At 66.5% G+C, this 12,214-nt stretch overlaps 1 protein-coding gene across 1 annotated transcript; it reads left to right on the top strand.

Annotated features, from left to right (window-relative positions):
* The first annotated feature begins 1,612 nt into the window (after positions 1–1,612).
* On the top strand, positions 1,613–11,406 carry ADAMTS4 (ADAM metallopeptidase with thrombospondin type 1 motif 4). The gene is made up of 9 exons (XM_073322676.1): positions 1,613–1,867; positions 5,939–6,262; positions 6,638–6,770; positions 7,128–7,298; positions 7,870–8,156; positions 8,459–8,645; positions 9,139–9,314; positions 9,432–9,607; positions 10,074–11,406. The coding sequence occupies exons 1-9, from the start codon at positions 1,697–1,699 to the stop codon at positions 10,501–10,503; spliced, it is 2,055 nt and encodes a 684-aa protein (XP_073178777.1). The 5' UTR covers positions 1,613–1,696; the 3' UTR covers positions 10,504–11,406.
* The last annotated feature ends 808 nt before the right edge of the window (positions 11,407–12,214 follow it).

Consider the following 12,214-nt stretch of genomic DNA (forward strand, 5'->3'; position numbering starts at 1 on the left):
CCTTCTGACTGCAGAGAGGCCCAAAGGCATGAAGCAGGAGGCAGAAGAAAGGACCCAACGGTTAGGATATTATTTTTTGCGGTGTCATGACTTTCTGCAGCCTGACTCATGATTTCTGAACGTCTGGAGCTGGCGGGACCACCTGGATTTGTCTCTAGGAGGATCTGAACCCTCAGAATCTGGAGCCAACTGGCTGCGTGTCCTGGGCAGGGCACCCATCACCGCAGTATCCAGCCACTCTTCTCATGGAGGGGGCGAGAGAGAGGAGAAATACTCTTCAAACGAAGCTACAAATTGTAGAAAAAACTCGGCAAACGGGGCAAAGTGCCAACTTCATGCCGGAAGGCCGGGCCCGCCGCCAGCCGTTTCTGTTCCCACCTCCAACCCCCCTCCCAATAGCCTTTAGTTTTAATTTAAAAAAAAAAAAAACAACAACAACAATACAAGGACTAGCTCTGACAGGGGCAATTGCGTCAAGCAACAGAAGAGATTGCAAAAACGTGTCCTCAGCCAATGGGGGCTGAGCCACTCTGGGGAGACAGCTGTTAAAAGGGGCTAGCGCGGGGATGAGCAACCAGAGAAACTCAGCAGAGAGCGAGAGAGAAAGAGAGAAAGAGAGAAAGAGAGAGAAAGAGAGAAAGAGAGAAAGAGAGAAAGAAAGAAAGAAAAGTCTCATCTCAAGCTTGCAGGGGTTTGCAAACAGGGCTGCGAACTGGGAGACAGCTTCTAGAGGGAATAACTTGACATCTTCCCGGTGGGCACTTTTCCTTCTGTTTCTTGCAAAAAGGAGAAGAAAAACCAAGGTTTGAAAACTAGAGCCAGCCCCATCCTGCCGGCACTCTGCAAAGCCAACCAGGATCCGACCCGCCCTGCAGTTTGCCGAAGGAATAGTCCGTGGAAGGGCTGGGACTTGAAACAAAAGAGCTGAGAAGACGCTTTATAAACGATTGAAGCGCCAGCCAGCCTGCGCCTCCTCTGGCTCAGCATCTGCCGCCAACCTCGCCGAGCGCAGAGCCCGCTCCCAATGACGGGCTCGCCTCGGAGCTGCTGTTAGGAGCCGCCCTGTGCCAGGTGCTGCTGAGAGCAGTTGACCGAGTGGCTCTGCAGAGCACGAGCCCTGGGTCCTGGTCGTTAATTACAGCTGCTCTTGCTAGTTAAGGGGAAAGCCCAGGGCCTCCCCAGGGCAGTGTAACATCACAGGGCTTTGGTGATCGTATTTGGTCCCCCGTCTACCCTTGTGCCCCCATGGGAAGCCCGCTCCGTGCGACGCTGCCCCTTCTCGTCGCTGCCTGCTGCCACCTCGTGCTGGCCTCGGGGGAGCAAGCCGGTGCTGGTGACTACAGGGAGGAAATCGTGTTTCCGGAGCGCCTGGCGGGCGAAGCCAAGGCGGGCGTGTCTGGGGAGGGGCCGGGCGGCGGTCCCAGCCGGCGGCTTCTCTACCGCATCCGCACCTTGGAGGAAGACCTGGTCCTGGACCTGGAGAGGGACCCCAGCTTCCTGGCGGAGGGGCTGACCGTGCAGTACCTGGGCAGGAGCGGGCAGCCAGCCGCAGTCGACGGGTCGACCGAGCCGGGGAGCTACTACACCGGCACGGTGAACTCGGACCCGGACTCGGTCGCGGCAGTGAACTACGACGGGGCGTCGCTGCTGGGGGTGCTGCAGTGCCACGGCACGGAGTACCACGTGCAGCCCCTGCATGCGGGGGGGCCCAACGCCGTGGCTGGAGCCAGTGCCCACGTGCTCAGGAAGAAGATACCCGAGAAAGCCAATGGCACCATGTGTAGCGTGGGCGCCCAGGCTCCGGGCGCAGCTGCCGCCGGCGGAGGGGAGCCCCCGCGCCGCCGCAGCGTCCTCCAGGAGAGCAAAGGTAGGGGCGGCTGCGGGCACCATCCGCAAGGGGCGGGGCGGGGCGGGGTCCTCACCGGCGGGCAGCGCCGGCCGCCGCCCCGGGCGGGGGTTCCCCCCGTGCCTGGTCCTTTTGGCCTGGTGACCTAGTCCCGCTCCTGCTGCTGGGGGAATCCTGGAATGTGGCAATCCCGGCGAGCTTCTCGTCCTGGCCCGGGGGGCAGGGGGATCCCGGCGAGCTTCTCGTCCTGGCCCGGGGGGCGGGGGGATCCCGGCGAGCTTCTCGTCCTGGCCCGGGGGGCGGGGGGATCCCGGCGAGCTTCTCGTCCTGGCCCGGGGGGCGGGGGGATCCCGGCGAGCTTCTCGTCCTTGTCTGGGGGGGGGGGGAAGATCCCGGCCAGCTTCTCGTCCTGGCCCGGGGGGCGGGGGGATCCCGGCCAGCTTCTCGTCCTGGCCCGGGGGGCGGGGGGATCCCGGCCAGCTTCTCGTCCTGGCCCGGGGGGCGGGGGGATCCCGGCCAGCTTCTCGTCCTGGCCCGGGGGGCGGGGGGATCCCGGCGAGCTTCTCGTCCTGGCCCGGGGGGCGGGGGGATCCCGGCGAGCTTCTCGTCCTGGCCCGGGGGGCGGGGGGATCCCGGCGAGCTTCTCGTCCTGGCCCGGGGGGCGGGGGGATCCCGGCGAGCTTCTCGTCCTGGCCCGGGGGGCGGGGGGATCCCGGCGAGCTTCTCGTCCTTGTCTGGGGGGGGGGGGAAGATCCCGGCCAGCTTCTCGTCCTGGCCCGGGGGGCGGGGGGATCCCGGCGAGCTTCTCGTCCTGGCCCGGGGGGCGGGGGGATCCCGGCGAGCTTCTCGTCCTGGCCCGGGGGGCGGGGGGATCCCGGCGAGCTTCTCGTCCTGGCCCGGGGGGCGGGGGGATCCCGGCGAGCTTCTCGTCCTTGCCTGGGGGGGGGGAGATGCCGGCCAGCTTCTCGTCCTTGCCTGGGGGGGGGGGGAAGATCCCGGCCAGCTTCTCGTCCTTGTCTGGGGGGGGGGAAGATCCCGGCCAGCTTCTCGTCCTGGCCTGGGGGGGGGAAGATCCCGGCCAGCTTCTCGTCCTGGCCTGGGGGGCGGGGGGATCCCGGCGAGCTTCTCGTCCTGGCCTGGGGGGCGGGGGGATCCCGGCGAGCTTCTCGTCCTGGCCTGGGGGGGGGGGAGATGCCGGCCAGCTTCTCGTCCTTGCCTGGGGGGGGGGGAAGATCCCGGCCAGCTTCTCGTCCTTGTCTGGGGGGGGGGGGGAAGATCCCGGCCAGCTTCTCGTCCTGGCCTGGGGGGGGGAAGATCCCGGCCAGCTTCTCGTCCTGGCCTGGGGGGCGGGGGGATCCCGGCGAGCTTCTCGTCCTGGCCTGGGGGGCGGGGGGATCCCGGCGAGCTTCTCGTCCTGGCCTGGGGGGGGGGAGATGCCGGCCAGCTTCTCGTCCTTGCCTGGGGGGGGGGAGATGCCGGCCAGCTTCTCGTCCTTGCCTGGGGGGGGGGGGAAGATGCCGGCCAGCTTCTCGTCCTTGCCTGGGGGGGGGGGAAGATGCCGGCCAGCTTCTCGTCCTTGCCTGGGGGGGGGGGGAGATGCCGGCCAGCTTCTCGTCCTTGCCGGGGGGGGGGGGGAAGATCCCGGCCAGCTTCTCGTCCTTGTCTGGGGGGGGGGGAAGATCCCGGCCAGCTTCTCGTCCTGGCCTGGGGGGGGGAAGATCCCGGCCAGCTTCTCGTCCTGGCCCGGGGGGCGGGGGGATCCCGGCCAGCTTCTCGTCCTGGCCCGGGGGGCGGGGGGATCCCGGCGAGCTTCTCGTCCTGGCCCGGGGGGCGGGGGGATCCCGGCGAGCTTCTCGTCCTGGCCTGGGGGGCGGGGGGATCCCGGCCAGCTTCTCGTCCTTGTCTGGGGGGCGGGGGGATCCCGGCCAGCTTCTCGTCCTTGTCTGGGGGGCGGGAAGATCCCGGCGAGCTTCTCGTCCTTGTCTGGGGGGCGGGAAGATCCCGGCGAGCTTCTCGTCCTGGCCTGGGGGGGGGATCCCGGCGAGCTTCTCGTCCTGGCCTGGGGGGGGATCCCGGCGAGCTTCTCGTCCTTGCCTGGGGGGGGAGATGCCGGCCAGCTTCTCGTCCTTGCCTGGGGGGGGGAGATGCCGGCCAGCTTCTCGTCCTTGCCTGGGGGGGGGGGAGATGCCGGCCAGCTTCTCGTCCTGGCCTGGGGGGGGGGGGGGGAAGATCCCGGCCAGCTTCTCGTCCTGGCCTGGGGGGGGGGGGAAGATCCCGGCCAGCTTCTCGTCCTGGCCTCGGGGGGGAGGGATCCCGGCCAGCTTCTCGTCCTGGCCTGGGCGGGGGGGGAAGATCCCGGCGAGCTTCTCGTCCTGGCCTGGGGGAGGGGGGATCCCGGCGAGCTTCTCGTCCTGGCCTGGGGGGCGGGGGGATCCCGGCCAGCTTCTCGTCCTTGTCTGGGGGGCGGGGGGATCCCGGCCAGCTTCTCGTCCTTGTCTGGGGGGCGGGAAGATCCCGGCGAGCTTCTCGTCCTTGTCTGGGGGGGGGGGAGGGATCCCGGCGAGCTTCTCGTCCTGGCGTGGGGGGGGAGGGATCCCGGCGAGCTTCTCGTCCTGGCGTGGGGGGGAGGGATCCCGGCGAGCTTCTCGTCCTGGCGTGGGGGGGGAGGGATCCCGGCGAGCTTCTCGTCCTGGCCTGGGGGAAGATCCCGGCGAGTTTCTCGTCCTGGCCTGGGGGGGATCCCGGCCAGCTTCTCGTCCTTGTCTGGGGGGCGGGGGGGAGATCCCGGCCAGCTTCTCGTCCTGGCCTGGGGGGGGCAGCTTCTCGTCCTGGCCTGCGGGGGGGAGGGATCCCTGCCAGCTTCTCGTCCTTGTCTGGGGGGGGAAGATCCCGGCGAGCTTCTCGTCCTTGCCTGGGGGGGGGAGGGATCCTGGCGAGCTTCTCGTCCTTGCCTGGGGGGGGGAGGGATCCCGGCGAGCTTCTCGTCCTGGCCTGGGGGGGGGGGAGATCCCGGCCAGCTTCTCGTCCTTGTCTGGGGGCGGGGGAGATCCCGGCCAGCTTCTCGTCCTTGCCTGGGGTGGGATCCTGGCTAGGGTTGACAGCTTTGGTTGGACATATTCCTGGAGCTTTCATCACATGGCACAATCTCTAATTAATGATTAATCTTTAATTCCTGGAGACTCCAGGACAATTCTGGAGGGTTGGCAATGATAAGATTCCTGGCTAGTTTCCTGTCTCCGCAGGGTGTGGGGTGATCCTGGTTAGTTTCCTGTCCTGAGGCGGTGGGGGGATTCTGGCTATTTGCCATCCCTGTAGCAGGGCCAGGCTGTTGTGGGAAGCCCTGTCCCCTCCCTAAGCCAGCTACCTCCCCTCCAATGCTCTTTGGGTCACTTGTTTATTTCTACCTTGGCCATTTGCCTCGGAACCCAGCTGGGGGGTGGCTCACTGCCATGGAAACAGCTGCTCCCCTCCTCCCCCCACCCACCACTGGAGCTGCCCCGCGGGCAGGAAGGTTGGCACAGGCTCCCAGCTGCCCCTGGCCCATCACTTGGTGCTAGAAGAGCTGAAAACTCCAGCTTTTCCTGTCCCTGAAGAGGCCCCCTGGGCCAGAGCTCAGAGTTCACCTTTAGTCTCTGGTAGAGGAGCCTGGGTAGAGCAGGGGCTGGAGTCAGGATGCCTGGGCTCTGTTCCCAGCTCTGGGAGAGAAGTGGGGTCTAGTAGTCAGAGCAGGGGGAAGGTGGGGGGATTGGGTGCTATTCCCAGCTCTGCACAGACATTATGACCCCAGGCAAGTCCCTTTTCTGTTCCGTGCCTCAGTTTCCCCCTTTATAAAATGGGGCTGAGCACACTCACACCTCAGAGTCTGTCTGAGCCCACCCTGCCCCCTAGGCTGAGACAGTGACTGGTCCTAGCCCCCCAAACCCCACCTCTGACTGCAGCTGCCATCGAATGAACCAGGTCCAGCCCTCGGGCACAGCCTGGATCCTGGGAACAGCCCTTGGGCAAAGGCCGGGCCCGGCATATGAAAAACCCGCCACGAGGCAGGCTGCCTAGGTGCCCCCACCCCATCTCTGACCATCTCCCTCCCCACAGCGGTTCGCCTCGGTGCCGCGCTACGTGGAGACGCTGGTGGTGGCGGACGAGCGCATGGCCCAGTTCCATGGCAGCGGGCTCAAGCGTTACCTGCTGACCGTCATGGCCGCCGCCGCCAAGTTCTTCCGCCACCCGAGCCTGCGGAACCCGGTGACGCTGGTGGTGACGCGGCTGGTGGTGCTGGGGGCCGGCGAGGACGGGCTGCAGGTCACGGCCAACGCCGCCCAGATGCTGCGCAACTTCTGCCAGTGGCAGAAAGGGCTCAACAAGCCGGATGACACGGATTCGGAGCATTTCGACACGGCCATCTTCTTTACCCGGCAGGTACGCTGCCCCTCGGTACAACCCCCCCCCAGTGCAGCCTCCCAGCGCAGCCCCCCCGGGACGCCTCTCCCCAGGGCAGCCCCCCCCCGCCCCCCAGTACAGCACCTCTCCGAGACTCTCCTCGCCACATCAGCAATGGCCAGTGGCCATCAGGGGGTGAGAAGCTCAGATGGGGGACAGGCCCCTGTTGGGGCAGGGGACCCATGGAGGGGCTGCCTGGCCAATCCAGCACTAGCCCTGGGTGCCCTGAATTAGCTCACAGCTGGGGGAGATGGGGCTGGCCCCACAGCGTGCCTCAGGCCCAGGGGCTGGGATGGCATGGCAGGCCCCCCGTCCCAGCACCCCGCATGCCCCAGCGTCTTCTCTCTCCCGCAGAACCTGTGTGGCCTCTCCACGTGCGACACACTGGGCATGGCGGACGTGGGCACCGTCTGCGACCCCACCCGCAGCTGCTCCATCGTGGAGGATGACGGGCTGCAGTCGGCCTTCACCGCAGCCCATGAACTTGGTAAGTGCTGCCAGCCACGGGGGCAGGGCATCACGAGGCAGTGAGAGCCCAGAGCCCTGCCAGGCACAGAATCAGAGTCCAGCATGGCCAGGCTCAGCTGCTTCATCTCCATCCCCACCCCCACACCTCTCCCCACCGCACACCGACCTCCCTGCTCCATCTCCCTCTCCCCTACACGGCACGGGGGGTCAGAGTCCCAGTATCACCATGCTCAGCTGCTTGATTCCCCCTGCAGAGCCCCCGCTGCCCAGTGCCCCCCCCAGCCCAGGGCCCCCCTCTCATGCCCTCCCCTTGGCAGCCCCCACAGGCCAGGTCCCTGCGCCACACACGGACCCTGTCTCGTCTCCCCCCTCCCAGGCCACGTGTTCAGCATGCTCCATGACAACGCCAAGGCCTGTGAGGACCTGAACTCCCGCGCCAGCAGCGCCCGCCACATGATGGCTCCGGTGATGTCCTACGTGGACCCCGACCAGCTGTGGTCACCCTGCAGCGCCCGCTTCATCACAGATTTCCTGGACAACGGCCATGGTGAGGACCCCTCCTGGGAGCCGGGAGCCATGACACGGCTGGCCAGAGCTAGGCACAGCGTGGGCAGGGACTGGGCGAGCTTCTCCAAAGCAGCTCTGCCAGTGCCCCTGGATTCTGACCTGCAGCCCCCTGCTGTCCCAGCCCTGCACTCCCGCTATGGGTCTACAGTTCAGCCCCCCTCGCCCATCAGACCCTTGGCCGGCCTGTGCCAGCAGGGATCGTGGCTTGTGGGGCAAACAGCTGTGCATTAGGAACAGGGCTGAGACCCGCCCCCATCACCCTGGGTCCAGCAGCCCTCGGCCAGGCCCTGCCAGTCAGGCTGGAGCTGAGCCAGCCCCCCGGGCTACCAGGGTCCCTGCCCTGGCCGAAGGAGGGGACATCTCTGCCTAGGCAGATTCTGCTGCCCATGCTGGTCTGGGGATGATTCCCCGCCCCACACGGTATTCCTGTCCCAGCTGTCCCCTCGCCAAGTGGGTGGGGGGACCCAACACAACACACCCTGAGCCAGCTCTGCCCCAGCCTGTCTGTGATGCCCAGGCCCCTCATGTGCCAACCCGTTCCCTCCCCACAGGTCACTGTCTCCTGGACAAGCCTCGTGAGCCCCTGCGCCTGCCGGCCCCCTTTCCGGGCAGCAACTATGATGCGGACCGGCAGTGCCAGCTGACCTTTGGGCCAGACTCCCGCCACTGCCCCAACCTGCACCCGCCCTGCTCCTCCTTGTGGTGCACGGGCAGGATCAACGGGCACTTCATGTGCCAGACCAAGCACTTCCCCTGGGCAGATGGCACCGCCTGCGGACAGGGCAAGGCCTGCATGAATGGGCGCTGCATCAGCAAAGTGGAGATGAAGGCCTTCAACGTGAGTGTCCTGCTACCCGTGGGCTCTGGGCACCTGCAAGGCGGGGCTGGGGGCAAAGCACTTGCCTTCCTCTGCGGGAGGCAGAACGGCGCATGGGAGAGCCAGGAGAGGGGTGAGGGCGGGGCTCAGGGACTGGCAGAGTGTGGAGGGAGTAGGGCAGGTGTGGGGTGGTTGGGGACTGGGAGGGATGCTTCCCAGCTGCAGAACGGCCCCGGGTGCCTGGGCCCAGGGCGTCCCCTGGCGGCCATGTGGCTCTGATTCCCCCGTCCCCGTTTCTAACCCTGCTCTGTCTCTCCCTGCAGACTCCCACCCCTGGCGGCTGGGGCTCCTGGGGCCCGTGGGGCAAGTGCTCGCGGAGCTGCGGCGGGGGCGTGCAGTTCTCCACCCGCGAGTGCAACAAGCCCGTCCCACGCAACGGTGGCAAATACTGCGAGGGCAAGCGCACCCAGTACCGCTCCTGCAACACCCAGGAGTGCCCGGATGGCACAGGTGAGTGAGGGCAGCACGTCACCGGGGAGGCAGCATTTCCCCTTCCCCCACAAGGACCCAGAAGCCGCTGGCTGGCTAGCACAGCATCCTTCCTGCTCCAAACACAGACCCTCCTTAAGGGCGGGCTGGGTCCAGCTGGCACCACCCCGGGAGCTCAGAGAGAGGCCCCTGCACGCTTGGCTGTGCACTGGCATTAATACCCCAGGAGCCAACTCCCCTCCCCGAACCAGGGTGCTGCTGCTGCAGGGGTGACAAAGGGGGAACCCCTTGGGAAGGGCCGGTGGGCTGAGCTAGCCCCAGCTGAACATGGGGGTGGGGTTTGGGGGGCCTGGGACAGGGAAAAGGTCCATGCAAGGCCCTAAGAGCGTCTCCCAGAAGCCAACACAGGGACGGGGGGAGGCTGTGGTGATGGGTGGGGGGTCACTGCCCAGGAGCCAGGGCCCAGCACAGCACCACACTGACCCAGCACCCGCCCCCCCGTGTCTCGTTCCAGCCCTCACCTTCCGGGAGCAGCAATGTGCTGTCTACAACCACCGCTCAGACCTGTTCAAGGGTTTCCCCGCGCCCATGGACTGGGTGCCCCGCTACAGCGGAGTGGCCGAGAAGGACCAGTGCAAGCTGACGTGCCAGTCGAGGGCCCTGGGCTACTACTATGTGCTGGAGCCGAGGGTGAGTGAGGGCTCCCCAGATCTCTGTGGGGGGGGAGGGGGACACACGGCCTTGTGGAGCCAAGCCGTGGTGGGAGAGGACTGGCCCAGGCCTCCCTGACTCTGTGCCCATCTCTAGGTGGCGGATGGGACGCCCTGCTCCCCCGACAGCACCTCGGTCTGCGTGCAGGGGCGCTGCGTCCACGCTGGCTGCGACCGCGTCATCGGCTCCAAGAAGAAGTTTGACAAGTGCATGGTGTGTGGCGGAGATGGGTCCCGCTGCTCCAAGACCTACGGCTCCTTCGCCAAGCCCCGGTGAGTCCCCACCCCACCTTGCGGGCTGGCCCGGGGGCAGGGCCTGGGCAAGGGGCAGTGCACGCAGAGCAGGCAGAGGGCAAGTGTCACAGCAGCGGCTCCAGGGCCTGGAATGCCAGGGCCTCACGCCCAGCTCATTACCAGTTTACGGTAACAAGGCGCTAATAGCAAGAACTGCCAAGCCCTAGCAGGAACAGGAAGGATCCCCACCCCCAGCTCTGGGCTCCTCAATCCCAGCCTGCAGCCCCTGGCTCTCCTAGTCCTCTCCCCTCCTGAAGCAGAGGCGGTGCACAGGGCTGGACCATGCTGAGCGCTTTGAGACGCAGGCATGAGGGGGAGCTATGCCAAACTCTCTGGAGCGGGTGCCAGAGCCCACATCCCCCGGGCTCTGCTCGGGGCCAGCCCCCAGGTCCCTCCCTCTGTTTCCCCTCCAGCGTCCTGATGCCTGTATCCCTCTGCCTTTCAGCTATGGTTACAATGACGTGGTCACCATCCCGGCTGGGGCCACGCACATCCTGATCCGCCAGAGCAGCAGCTCCGCCACGGCCAGCGATGGCATCTACCTGGCGCTGCGGAGGCAGGACGGCACCTACGCCCTGAACGGGAACTATGTCCTGGTGCCCTCGGAGCTGGACGTCAGCCTGGCGGGCAGCGTGACGCTGCGCTACAGTGGGGCCACCAAGGCCACAGAGATCATCACGGGCCGCGGGCCACTCCGCGAGCCACTCACTCTGCAGGCGCTGGTGGTGAGCGATCACAAAGCCCCCCGGCTCAAATACACCTTCTTCAAGCCCAGGCAGGAAAAGCGGCCGACAGAGCAGTGGCTGAAGCAGAAGGCCCAGATTCTGGAGATCCTGAGGAACCGGCGCGGGCGCAAGGAACCCCCCCGGCATTAGCTGTTTAGCTCATGGTTGGAGTGGCAGCACCCGGTGCAGCTTCCCCTGGTACCAGGGACCAATGGGCTGGAGCCCGTCCCAAAGACAGAATCAGATGCTGGAGCCCCCAGCTCAGGGTACCCCTGGGGGCTCCCCCTGCCAGGCCAGGGCTCCATGGGACAGAGCTCTGTGTCCGGCCATTTGAAGGGGAATCTGTGCTGGGAGCCGCTGTGGCGTTCCCAAAGGGACCTGTTTGGTGGGGACACTTGCAACTGCTGGGTCTCTATTTATTCGGGTATTTATTCGTGGCTGGGGCCATGGGCACTGTCCATGGTACATCATTCAGCACCTTCCTTCAGCCTGGCTGAGACTCGGCAAACTCGCTCCATGTCCCACCAGGCGCGAGCCACGAAGCACATTTTGAATCAGCTTCTACCTCAGTCCCCCCGCAACCTCTCTGTCCCCACTAGAGCTGGGTCTCACAGGGTTCATTGGCACGCTGGGCAGCAGAGGACTGACAGGCCGTGGCCTGGTCCCGGGGGTTGGGAGGGGCAGGCAGGATGCGGCCCCCTTCACTGCAGAGAGGAATATGAGGGTTGAGTTAGGGCCCCCTGGTTCTGCGGGCCAGGCCTTGCTGCATGTGACCCCAGCACTGTCTGGTCTTGGTGCTGCGCTGGCATCGTGGCAGCCTGGCAGTGCCCAGGAGCAGAGAGCCAGCCTCCCCCAGCCCCTTTGCTCAGTGGCTGCAGACGCAGCAAAGGAGGGACTGCGAGTAATAATTTAAGGTCTATTTAAAGCAAAGGGCCGCTGCCCGGGCAAGTCCCTGCTGGCATGGCTGCTGCCGGTTTGCACCAGTTGCATTTTTCTATTAATTATTGTCATTATTTTTTGTAATAAAAACCTGCCAAAGTTATTTATGGACCACACTCGACTGGCGCCTGGTTATTGGGCGCGCGGGAGCCACACTCCACCCGGCCAGGCTGCGCTCGCGCCCCGCATGCTGGAGCAGGAGCGGAGCTGGGCCCGCCCACAGCCATGCCCCGGCCCCACCTCTACAGCGCCCCCTGCTGGGAGTGGCCGGGGCTGTGGAGCGGGGCGTGCCCCCATCCTCTCTGCTGTCCCGTGTCAGGCCAGCCCCTTTGCTGCAGGCGCCTGTCCCCAGAGCCCGGGAGGGTGATGTGGCTGGAGAAGGCCCAGCATGGGGCAGGGAGGGGGGCAGTGATGCCCGCTGGCCTGGCCTGGCTTTGGCTTCTGCCAGCGGCCCAGCACCGGAGGGGCAAGCACGTCGGCCCGGGAAGCGGGGAGTCCTGATCCCTGCTGCGCCCCCTGGGAGGTCGGCGCTCCCGCCCAAGGACAGGCGGTGGTGGGGCAGTGAAGTGCCCGGGGCACGCCAGCGCGGGTGGGAGGAGGACGGATCCCCCGTCTCCTGTCCCAGCGAGGCGCCCGGCTGTGGCCGTGGGCTGCCCACCCTGGGCCTGGGTGTCGGCCGCTGGATCCTCCTCCGCTTCCTGCTGCCGATCAAGCTGACAGAGCCTCCTCCCACCCCAGCCAGCAGGGCTCCAGTGTCGGGGGCGGAGCGGGGCTCGGCAGGTCGTTCCCCCCAGGGCTCCAGCACGCAGCTGAGCAGCTACTGCCCCGGCGAGCTCGGCTCACAGGGCCAGCTCAGCAAACGCCCTGCGCAGGGGGTCTGGGCCCTGCTGGGGCTGACCAACCGGCCCCTCCAGCTGTGTCC

This window comes from Lepidochelys kempii, chromosome 24 (assembly GCF_965140265.1).
Source record: "Lepidochelys kempii isolate rLepKem1 chromosome 24, rLepKem1.hap2, whole genome shotgun sequence".
In the NCBI taxonomy this organism is placed as follows: Eukaryota; Metazoa; Chordata; order Testudines; family Cheloniidae; genus Lepidochelys; species Lepidochelys kempii.